Here is a 13,074-nt window from a genome sequence, read left to right as displayed (position 1 = left end):
GTGTTCATTGGGCAAAATACTCAAAATATAAAGATTCATCTTAGACTGGAGAAATGGTTATCCTTCCTTTTTATTATTATTTGGCCATGAAACAAACGCCTGAGACATATACAACCCCAATATACAACTGTGTGGTGTTGGAATGTATAATACATAGGATATAATGCTTCAGTTCTTTTTAAAATTTCAACACTTCCAGTGTAGCCGTAAAAATGTAATAAAGAAAAAATGGTCATATTTTTTTAAATATTCAATTAAAACTTGACAATCTACGCAAAATTTGCAATCGATCAGTGAAAACGTCATCTTTCTAGAGGTTGTAGTTTCCGAGATCTCATTGTGGAAAGTCTTGGCCACAAACATATAAACGTCCACAAACATATAGACTAAACGAACTCCAAAGTTGGCAGCACGATTTATTTACATTAATTTTGGAAAAGGTTTATTAAAGTACACAGACTTTGAACAATAATTTTAAAACATAAACTTTATGAAAAAGATCTATTTAAATGATTTATTTAAAGTACACACAGTTAAAATGTTTGTTTGTTAAAAGTGAAATCACTTATAACCGTAAATGAAAGATTTGAAACACAAAGTTATAGGTTGGAGCTCAGGCGATTTTAATTGCTATTATAGCATTTTAATAGATAGATAGCATTATTTTCATCGGACACAAGAATGCCTCTAGTAACAGACTTAACAGAAACAGTATACAGCAGTGTTTCTTAAAGTGTGGGTCGCGAGAAGTGTTTCCTTGATTGAAAATTTTATTTTGATGCAGAAACACGTTGTGAAGTACTATTCAGAAAATGAAAATTGGAAGCGTTTGTTAATGAGGTGAAAAGTAAGTGATTACTCAAAGCCCGGCACTGTTGTACAGCCAGTATAGATGGTGGGTTAGAATGGAAAGAGAGTGGGTGACTCAAAATCTGTCATGGGATAGGGCATTGCGTCGGGAGTAGTGTTAGATCTGTGTCATTTCTATGGAAACACTTTAACCCTCTCTGCGCATGCGTACAATTTCATATGACACACTTATGAGAAAGAATGTTAAAGTGTTTTTGGATAAAAGTAGGTGGGCCACAAAATACTTTTTATTATTTGATGTGGGTCGCAGTACGAACAAGTTTGAGAACCACTGGTATACAGTGTAACATTTCGATACTTGTTACAGCAGTGTTCTCATCGGACATAAGAATGCCTCTAGAATACATAATCATGAAACCCACTGGAGACATACAATTTATGTACACCCCTATTGAATTATAGCCAATCATCTAACACTTCTAATTAAAACATCTTCTCTCCAGATATTAATCAGGACAGAAGTCATCGTCTTAATTCGGAGTGTTACGAACGTTAGAACTCTAATAATAGCAACTATTTCTTCATGTGCAAAACAGGAAGGACATAGTTCCGAAGCTTTTTACTGTCTCCCAATTTTGCCATTTTGCTTGCCTCTCTTCAAGTCCTTAGGCCTTACCTTTATTTAACTCTTGAAGGCCTTATTAATATTGGTTATTTACATAATGTTGGGGTCTGGAAATTTCCCCTAATAATCTTTCTGTGGATCTGCGCTTGGGTTTTTAGAAACGTTTGAATGCTTTTATTTTTTCTGTAATTATGAATGCTGTTGTAAATTATTCCCATTTTTAGTATATCTACAGAGCGCGAAACAGTTATAAAGGTAACCAAGAAAGTTGTGTCGCTTTTTTTTTTTTGTAGATATGTGTACCATTAGCCCTCACACCGTGAGGTGAATGTGACTGGAGATAAGGCGAAGGTCAGTTGGTGCGGGTATATCCAACAACTCCCTGGTTGTGGCAGTTCAGTTACACAGTGAACTTACGTAAGGACAGAATGAACATTGGGCCTCCACAGAGCGTCGTAAAGGCGTGTATGTTGTACGAGTTCAAACTGGGGTCAAACGCCGTTGCAATCGGGCGGAAGATATGCCAAGCCTTTAGTGAGGTCGTCGTGACTATGCAGACACTGTAGGGGTGGCTTAACAAGTTTAAGGACAGTGACGAAATACTTGAAGACGCACCATGTACCTGAAGACCAACACATGTACAAAATGAATACCTTTAGGTAACAATTAAGGCGAACAGTGGCCAGACATGTGAGCAACTGGGACTACAATTCAGTGTGAGTGGAGAAACCAATCGGCAGCACCTCCATCAATTTGGGAAGCACTGCTACTTGGGTCGATGGGTCCCACATCATTTGACTCTGGGTCAGAAGGCAACGCGAGCAGATACCTGAGTTTCTTTGTTGTCTCGTCTGAAGAAGGAGGCATTTCTGGACAGGGTGTTGACATGTGATGATAAGTGGGTTCTGTATGAAGCTCCACGTCGCTGTCATCATTAGTTAGCATCTCATGAACCGTTTCCAAAACAGCCGAAATCAGTACGGCACCAGAAAGGAGTCCTCCTGTGTGTTTGGTGAGCTGCTCGCGACATCGTGCATCGGGAACTGCTACCAACTGGTCAGAGTATCAATGCAACTGTGTACTATCAGTAGTTGAGCCGTGTTCAAGAAAAACTCAAAATTCTGGAACCAATACTTCTGAATCGCAAAGGGGTAATCCTGTTACAGGACAACGCTAAGTCCCACGTGGCTAGGACGTCCCCCGGGACACCATTCTACGCCTTAGATGGGAAACACTATTGCATCCACCATACTCTCCGGACATTGCACCGTCTGATTATCAGCTGCTCCATTCCTTGGACAATCATCTTAGAGCACGCCAGTTCAAATCCCTAGTAGAAGTGCTAAATGCACTTGATACATGCATCTTCGCTTCACACCTCACCAAGTTCTACCGCGATGGAATCCATAGCCTTCCAGAACGTTGGCAGAAGTCGTCGATGCTGATGGGAACTATTTTTGATCTTCTAGGTACGTCTTAGATGACGTATCGATGTTCGAAAGTGGTGGGTGCAAAAGCGAGAAAACTTTATTGGTTACTTTTATAATTGCTATCGTACAAATGCAACACCATAATCATTTTCACATTTTCAGGTGGTTAAATTGTTAAAGTTTTAAATTTTGACGTGAGATTCTCTTGTTCGATTCCCAGTGAGAATACATGTGTTCAAATCCCATGCGAACTTATGCTATGGAGCGTGGAGATATGTAAGTTAGGAATCAGCCGCTAAAATCGAAGAAGATTTACAAGATAAAAAATATGACAGGAGTGACGGATATTATAGCGAAAACAAAGGCACTGAAGTAGCAGTTAGCTGTATATGTTGCAAGAATAAATGATGATTGGTGAGCAAAAAAGAAGCCTTGACTTGGCATGCAATAGAGAAGAACCGACTTAAGGAACGTTCTCGTAAAAGCTGGTGTGACGAAATCAAGAAGCACTTCGAAGACGTGGCAAAGAATTTTCCAAGAAGGATAGTTGTGAAGAAGAGTTGGAGAGGCCTTCATCCAACTTTGGATTGATAGTGACTACGACATACTCATTCTCAAGTTTAAGAAATATGTATTGCTCCCTTTATGAGTACTCAGTTCGACTCTGCTTGTTGTCATTACAGAAGCTAAAATCGAGTACTGTCTTGGCCGGACGAAAATTTGAGGACACGTAAACAGTGCTGGACTGGCCACGTTGGCTACTTGATAATCACCAAGAGCCCGAGACTCGAGGGACCCCGCAGGGATCACGAGGAGCAGAATCTGTAGGGCTTGATTGAATTTTCGCGATCGCAAATGCTTTCTTGAGCATTCCTACCAAAAGGGTTGCGGGACCCTAAGTGCCTCGTGAGCTCAGTACGGCCCCGTGAGCCAGTGGTAGAGCGTTCACCTCTGGTGCTTGGGGTCTCGTGCTCAAACCCTGCTCCCGCCAAGTGAGTTTTGTAGTGGACAAACACCGTGTGCGTGGGTTTTCTCGGGGTTCTCCCGTTTCCTCCCACTTTCTTCATTCGACCATTTCATTCATTTCTCATCATCACCGTCTCCTTAGGCTAACCGGCATAATCGTGGGACGTAAAACTCAAAGATTTCATTTCATTTCATTTGAAGAGTGAAAATTGTAAACATGTGATTTTCTTGAAAACAGCTCTAACAATTTTGCTTAGTTTTCATAAATCAATATCCCATCAACAAATCTATAATACAAGAAGAAGTTTACTGTTGGGATTTTTTTTTAACGGATCACTTTCTCAAAAATTAATTCAGGTGATTTGTTTACATTTCATAAATAAATATTTCATTAGCATCTCTACAATACGGAATAAGTCATTTTTCATGAAGAAATCTACAGAATATGGTAATTTGTTCTTGTGGAAAGTTCTTGATCGATCTTTTCAAAAACGACTTAGACGATTTTGTACAGTCAGCAACAAAAGTTCTTTCCGTTTGGTAAAATTTATTTTAGAAATAACAGTGGTATGGCTGAAACGCATATAAAGTTACGTTTTTTTTTTTTTAAATTACTGAAAACTGTTCTCAAATTGTGCTTCCATTCTGAACGAATTTCATCAAACGAAAAAAAAACTTTTCTCGCTGACTGTACATATTTCATAAATGGATGTTTCTTTAACAAAAAAAAAAAAAAAGTTATGTCTCTGCTTATGAAAATATATTCCAGGAAAGGTTTTTTCGTTTCGTGTATTGTTTTTCTTCTGACGAAATTTTCCGAAATACAGTATGAAATGATTCAATTGAAGACATAGAAGCGAGAAAATTTAGTGTTGAAGTTGAGGAATACTTTTACTGAAGTTCGAAGAAAATGCTCATTTCTGATTTTGTACGTCACTAAAATAAACGTGACATGAGTTTAACAAGAATTTTAGGAATGATCCCCCCCCAAAAAAAATGGATAAAAAAATTGCGATCTTGGCGAATAATTAGATTTTAGATCAGATGCCATAAAATTTTTAAACGCCCCCTAAATCGAATTTTCCTCTTTTTTACGGAATAAGCACATCATAGTGAGTTAACTGATAGTTTGGATTTAGCTACATCATATATAGTTCTCCAGATATAAGACCTACAAGAAATTTTTGATCGAAATATATTGAATTTTTGGATTAGGGGCCCCAAAATTTTTTGAACGGCCCTAAATCGCGTTTTCGTATTTTCTACGGAATAAGTACATTATACTGAGTTAAGTGATAATTTGGGTTTGGCTACACTTCTCCAAATATAAGGCATAGAAGAAAATTTCTGATTGAAATATATTGGATCTTTTAATGCATGTTTTGATTAGGGGCGACAAAATTTTGGAACGGCTTCTAGATCAAGTTTTCATATTTTCTCCGGAATAAGCACATCATATTGAGTTAAGTGATAATTTGGGTTTGGCTATACTATATGTAGTTCCCCAGAAGGCCTACAAGAAAAAAATTTGATTGACATACGTGTATTGTATCTGTTGATCAAAAAAGGAAAATCAGCTACGTACCTCTGATTTTAAAGAAAAAAAAAAGAAAAAAAGAAAATATGTAAATTAATGGGATACATTTTTCTTTGTTTTCCTTTCTTGCACAAAATGAAATATTGGGAGTATTGCAGCAGAGTTTCGTTGAGTCAAGCGCAGTGCGGAATGCAGTAAGCACAATTCAGTTAAAGCAATTTCTTTTTTACTTTGTCACTTGGCTGTTGTTGGCTTGGACTTGTAAAGAGTTTACAAAGCAAAAGTAAAGGAAAAAAAGAAAGGAAGGAAAATGGGACACGAAAGATACGGGTTCAACCAGCCAATCAATGAAAAGTGAGTTGAACGTCGCTGCCGTCTAAACATTTTTTTTTTTAAATAAAAAAGACACACAAAGCTTCGTGAAATATTCATGAATTTTTAAAGTGGAAATAAGCAACTGCAAGAAAAGAAAGTTTTGTTAAAGAAGTTATGTGAGGTCTATCACAACTACTTTCGATTATTTAAACTTCATGGAATCAATGAAAATCCAGAAAGGTTTAGTACTGAAACTATAGAATAATGTAAGCGCCTGTAACCGATGACTCGGAGCCGAGGTGATTGTGTGATTACCCCTTTCACTATGCAACCTTCCCATTATTTTACAGAGAAATATGTGAACTAAAATGGTATTTGAGATATAAAATTGAGTTGAAGCACTTGATCACTTATTCCTATTTCTTATACAGTATATAAAACTGAATGTTTGTTAAGCAACGTTATTTTAGTTTTAGCTTTGCGGTAGTAGGATCTGGCAAGACCTCTTCCATGATGTAAGTAGATTTTTTTACGTTTGTCATTATCCGATTGACTAAAATGTAATCTATATAAATAAAAATAAAAGGAACTATGCTTGTGACTTAATAGCTCTTGAACAACCCGATCGAGCTTGATCAAATTTTCGGGCCTAGGGTGGTTCGGACCTGGTATGATTTTTATCATTTAACTTTGACGGTGCAATTCACGGGAGCGAAGGGGGAGATATATGAAAATGATCGGAAATGTCCGACATTAGTGTCGAATCCAGTTTTCGGGATAGCTGAGATGAACAGTGACACTTTTGATGCCGTTTAAATCCAAATTCAAACCCATTAGTATTCCTAAGGGGGAATGCAATGGTAACATGTAAAAATAATTGACATTGAATTAATAGTTTTTGGAGTCCTTAAGTTGATTGGTGATAGTGTTGGGTGCCCTGTATGTCCAAAATGAAACATATTTTCCCCGTGCAAAGACCGGGTATTTTGCTAGTCTTGTATAAATCTCAAACTCAGAGGCAATAACTCCGGTGAACTTTTAAATGAGGACCTTGATTTGTTGTTTGTGTATTTATATGCGCATATCTATACCGCTGAACCGTGGAAGTGAATTTTGGGACATAGCTAATACCTACTTTGAAATATTTCTTTTCCTTTTCCTTTATATATATATATATATATATATATATATATATATATATATATATATATATATATATATATATATATATATATATATATATATATATATATATATAAAATTTTACTGATTAAAATCCGAATACTAACTGGGGAGAAGGGATTCAAAATGTATACTTAAAAATAAAATAACTCAGAACTTCTTCAAGTTAGGGAGATGGAACTCCTCATTAAAATATCTGCTCCCGTGTTCTAGCGTTTTCGAAAATTACGTTTCTAAGGGGTCAACAGGGCAATTTCTATATTTTTATATGCCATTTTGTATTCATAAAATGGCAAAAATAAGGAAGGTTTGAACCGTTTAAAATGATTTTTTGAAATAGGTGATACTTGGATCATCCTGGGTTTTTATCGTTACACTTTGGTTGAAATATGTATCCTAAAGGGGGAAGAACTTTATTATTATTATTATTATTATTATTATTATTATTATTATTATTATTATTATTATTATTATTAAAAAAATAACGACCACTCGTTTCAAATTAATTTTTGAACATACATTTTGGTACAGCTAGATACGAAAGAATGGAAAGAGAAAGCTTCGATTAAAGACTTACAGATAGATAGATAGATAGATAGATAGATAGATAGATAGATAGATAGATAGATAGAGAGAGAGAGAGAGAGAGAGAGAGAGAGAGAGAGAGAAATATGATTGAATTGTATAATTCTAAAAAGACTACAGGTACGACCCTTGAAAAAAAATGCCAATAATAATACAAAATTTTTCAATGTAACTGTACTATAAAATGACATGTAAATTAAAAAGAAGTTAAATATGATAAAACAAGCCTATTTCAAAAGTGTTTGTGTGTTTTCAAATTCCTCAATAACCGAAGGAGATGTACTAGTCACGTGGTCATCTTTCCAAAGCCATTCTTCATTCTCAGTGGAGGTCCTGTCAAAGTGGAGACCCGGAGCTAAAGCCCCTCCAAGCCCCCTTCTTAAATACGGGTCTTTGTAATTCATCTCTGGTCTCCTGAAAGAAACCAAATGAAAGCATTGTAAAAAATCACCCTCTCATTTAATGTGCTATTTGTAGTAAAAAAATCTGGCTACTACCAGAACTTTCATCCTCCTTACCATAGTGTATGTGTTTAGTGAAATGCTCCCATCCCTCATACATGAGACAATCAATGAAAATTTTTAAAAAAAGAAAGAAAAAAGTTGAAAATGCAATTTAGCGGAAGAGGAGAAAAGTTGATGTTGAAAGAGAAAGCTTGATAAAGGAAGAGGAGGAGGATACAGAAAAGTCCAAAACGAATATTTGCTGGTTGTTTGAATAGACCTTTCAGCGACATTCAGCTGAGGGTTGAAAGGACATTGTCTTTTTGGAGATGACGGAGCTGCCGCTGATTCAAGTTGATGTCATGAATATCTTACGTCATGGCCCCTCCTTGCTATCCGCTTTCCACTTTCCCTTTTATCTCCTCTTTACGTTTGGCCTTTGTCATCACCTACAATCTATTTCAACAGAAAGAGACAATGGTTCAAAATTCGCCATAATCATATTTTAGAATAAACTCACAGATGTGCCTACTACATACATTCACACAAAGTTCATGCGAGAGAAGGGAACGGGCAGAGATAAGGCAAAAAAGATTCATAGCAAATGAAATGATAAAAGATTGTGTGGTTCCCAACGGATATGTCGCACAGCCCCATTAGGTGTGTCGCGAAATTTTAGAATTTAAGAGCATTTAATTATTAGTAAAATCAACTTTGAGACAAAACCTCAGCGACAGAAACAATATTCAGTACTACATAGAGTCACTGCTTCATAGACATTTACATTACACGATTATAGTCCATATTATTATTGATTTAAAAAAATCAAATATTTGTTTCGCAATGTTGTGGACCAGTAAAATGCGTCGTCATCAATCAAGAAAGTTGAGAACGACTGATATAAGGCGTAAGATTCTGATTTCTTTTTTCACTCTGCGACCCCTTTGCAAAATATTGCATATTTCCTTGTTTGCAATATTGTCGACGAAACGAGAAATTTTTGTTCGAAATGAAAGTCCAAACAAGAAGAAAATTTCTAAAATTCGAGACAAAAAATTTCACAACTCTCATAGACAAAACTAACTTCGATCTCGAACACTGTTTCAGCATTACATAATTCATAGTATAAAGGTAACCAAGAAAGTTTTGTCGCTTTTTCACCCACCACATTCGAACATCGATATGTCACCTAAGACGTACCTGGAAGAGCAAAAGTAGTCCCCATCAGCATCGACGACCTTCTGCCAACGTTCTGCAAGGCCATGGATTCATCCTAGCCACGTGGGTCCAAGCTTTGCCTGTAACAGGAGGACCCCTTTGCGATTCAGAAGTATTGGCTCCAGAGTTTTGAGTTTTTCTTGAACACGGCTCAACTGCTGACAGTACACAGTTGCATAGATACTCTGACCACCTGGTAACAGTTCCCGATGCATGATGCCACGAGCAGTCCACCAAACGCACAGGAGGACCCCTTTCTGGTGTAGTACTGGTTTCGGCTGTTTTGGAACCGGTTCATGGGATGCTAACCAATGATGACGGCGCCGTGGAGTTTCGTACAGAACCCACTTCTCATTACATGTCAATACTTTGTCTAGAAATGGCTCCTTCCTCACATGAGACAGTAAAGAAACACAGGTGTCTGCACACGTTACCTTCTGGCCCAGAGTCAAATCATGTGGGACTCATCGACCCAACTTGTAATGCTTCCCAAGTTAATGAAGGTGCTGCCGAATGGTTTCTCCAGTCACACTGAATTGTAGTACCAGTTGCTCACATGTCTGGCCAGGCCTCAATAACTGCCTGAAGATCTTCATTTTGTAAATGTTTTGGTACGTGGTGCGTCTTCGAGTGTTTCGTTACCATCCTTAAACTTGTTAAGCCACCGCTGCACTGTCCACGTAGTCACGACGCTCTTGCCAAAGGCCTGACATATCTTCCGCCCTGCTGCAGCGGCGTTTGACCTCAGTTTGAACTCGGGCAGCATACACGCCTTTATGACGCTCTGTGCAGGTCCGATGTTCACTCTATCCTTACGCAAGTTCACTGTGTAACTGAAGTGCCACAACCAGGTATAAATATACCACATTGACTTGACACCTAGTCTTCCGTTTCAGGCGCTGCTATCGGCTGAAGGAATTCCACTCTCTTTCGCTAAGGCTCTCTCGCTTAGCACCTGCTGAACCCTTATTGGCTCAACGTGTGGGTGTGTCAGAGTGTGAGCTTTAGTTCGCATTTTTGCCACGGCTCAAGACATTTTGGCAGCGCAATAGTATGTTGATTATATCCACATCAACAACTTATCTTCGCCTTATCTCCATTCGTATTCAACTCACGATGTGAGGACCAATATAATGCAGACCTCCACAAAAAGCGACAGAACTTTCTTGGTTACATTTATATAAACACTACAAATTGATGAAGTGATTTTGCGAACACAATTAAGAGCATTTGTCAACGTTTAAAGATAAGCATGTCATTACACAATGTATTCCAATAATAAATATGGTTTAAATGTTGATCTCTCATGACGCGAAAGGATTCTGATGACAACTTTTACATTAAATTAAGAAATAAATTAGGAAATAAACTTTGTGCATAAATTTACAAAACGAGACGAGAGTATCTTTATCCAGAAAACAATAAAGAATTCTTCGAGAATTGAGACGAGATGAAACTTTTACAAAATTTCTCGTCTCGTGCGGAACACTACTTGTTGGTCTATTCTCATAGGTGCTATTTGATAAGTGTGAATCCTGGGCTGGACTTCAGATTAGATGCAGTGAATAATGCATTATTTCTCATAACATCTTTCACTTGTTTGGCAGCTCGTGAGCAAAGTCACATCTGTAAAAAATTACAAGCTTACCGCTTCAAGCTAAAGAAATTGTTGAGACTACATTACGTTTCTTGTATTTGAGAACAAGATCCTGAGACAAATATTCGGACCGAAGAGAAACGGGAATGGGGAATGGCGGAAACTTCATAACGAGGAATTACATAATTTATATGGTTTACCCAACATTGTTAGGGTCGTCAAGTCTAGGAGGCTTAGGTGGGCAGGTCATGTAGCTAGAATGGAAGAAAGTAGAAACGCTTTCAAAGTCTTGACTGGAAGACCAATTGGAAAACGACCATTAGGAAGACCTAGGCGCAGATGGGAGGACAATATTAAGATTGATCTCGCAAAGATTGGAATACATAGTAGAAACTGGATGCAGTTAGCTACGGATAGAAGTCCTATATCTATAAGACTTACCTATAGTTTTTATCTATAAGACTTTCTCACGGCCTGCTAGTGTTTGTTAGAGGTCTGCACGGGCCGGAATTTTTAGCCCAGGCCCGGCCCAACCGTGAATTTACAATGTGAGAGGCCCGACCCGAGCCCCAAATATTTTTTAGCATTTAGGCCCGAGCCCGGCCCGAGCTCGTATAATAATCAAATGAACCCGAAATAAGCCCGAATTACAGAAAATTAATAATTAACGGAAAATTGTATTTTTATTTACAGCAATAAAAAGTTTCATTTCGCATTTGTGCTTTGAAAGTTCTCCAGAAAGAACGGTGCAATATATATCATTGTACAGTATATTTAAAAGTTAGGCCCGAGAAGGCCCGAGAAATATGGTTGTATATTTAAAATATTACGGCCCGGCCTGCAGAGATATATGCTTTGTATGCACTGAGAAAAAAAATGTAGGTGGCATACTTAAAAAGGTAGGTTACATGCGTGATTCCTGTAGTTTTTGGACTTAACGTACAGCAGATGTATAACTGAAAACGCATGTTTTATAATACTTTCTGTATAAGTGTTCCATCCATAAGTACTTTCCGTATGAAACAATGTAGGCGGTCAGGATCTCACATACAAATGGACGTAAATAACATATAGCTGACGAAGGTAATATAAGTATATGCATGTGATATACGGAAAACTGTTAGATGTCAGACATCCTGCAACGGCATGATGTAACATCTAAGGATAGTGCCTATGTAGCATACGGATAACGTATGCTCCGTACTGATTTCTATAGTAAGCAAGAGGATACCGTATATTTGTACAATATACCGCTGTCCGGAGAACGGATTTTTCTCTGTGTGCCCGAGCCCGAGCAGACCTCTAGTGCTTGTACAGCAAATTTTTCAATTATCTCCGATTCCGTGCTGGTCTTAGACGTCCTTCAGGTTCGGAACTTAGTGTAACCCTGAAAAAGCTAGTTTAGGCGTCGAAAACAACTAATCCTTTCTCTTTACATTAGGTATGAATGGGCAATCTTAGATCCACTTGAAATAAACAGTAATAGTATTTTTATCAGCCATTTGTTTCTTCCTTCAATAATTTCAAGACCTCTTAAAATTAATGAAGGAAGAAACAAAGTGCTCATTAAAATACTATTACCGTTCGTGCTGCTGTTAATATTACACTCATACAGGGCATACAGTAAACTTCCAATACTGACACTTGTATTCTGTAACCGCTAACAAGATAAACTGTTTATCATGTGAGATTAACGTTATGACATTCTTCTTTTGCAAGACATGTGAATATTCAGTACAGAGGACCTTTGTATCCTTCTAAACATCGCTCATCGAACACACTTTGGTTCCCATTGTCATGGTCATGTGTTTGAGTAGTAGGCCCGATCTATTATGGCAGTGAAGTTGTTTCTGATGACTCCAGAATTGTACCATACGTTCGTCAACCAGTTGTTCAGAGGACACTGAGAATGTGTTCACGACCTGCTACAGTCAGACACTCACATATGGAGGAAGAACTGGACGTATCATTCAAACGCAGGACCACGAGATTGGACATTCTCGTGGTAAACAGCTTTGATCATCTTCTAAGTCTGTGTTGCTGATTTTCTTAACTTGCAACAAAACTTAATGTTCGTCCTTTGTTCTGCTCGTATGTACAAATCTATGACTATGGAAACCAGGATGTCCTCGATGAGTGGGGCACAGATGCTCTAAGAATCCATACTAATGGCAATCAGAGTGTCTTTGATGACCTATGTTTTGAAAGACATAAATGCTCTCTTTATCAATTTTTAGATGTCTTACAAAAAAAGAAACTCATAGTATTAAACTCACATGATAAACAATTTCTGTTGTCAGTGGTTGCAGAGTACCAGTATCAGCCTGGAACTTTGTTGTCACACATTGTATTAATAAGAGCAGGAG

General features: G+C 37.6%; 1 protein-coding gene across 1 annotated transcript in view; it reads left to right on the top strand.

Annotated features, from left to right (window-relative positions):
- LOC145672484 (urocanate hydratase-like) overlaps positions 1–13,074 on the top strand; it is a 136,798-nt gene that overhangs the window by 34,003 nt on the left and 89,721 nt on the right. The window contains exon 5 of the mRNA XM_081741646.1: positions 1,660–1,690. Within this exon, the coding sequence (XP_081597772.1) occupies positions 1,660–1,690 (31 nt within the window). The remainder of the gene's footprint in view (positions 1–1,659; positions 1,691–13,074) is intronic.

The sequence above is a fragment of the Thermobia domestica genome, chromosome 16, assembly GCF_964235325.1.
Source record: "Thermobia domestica chromosome 16, izTheDome1.hap1.1, whole genome shotgun sequence".
NCBI classification, from domain to species: Eukaryota; Metazoa; Arthropoda; class Insecta; order Zygentoma; family Lepismatidae; genus Thermobia; species Thermobia domestica.
Note: the sequence above shows the minus strand (reverse complement) of the source record. Positions and strands in the feature narration are given on the sequence as shown.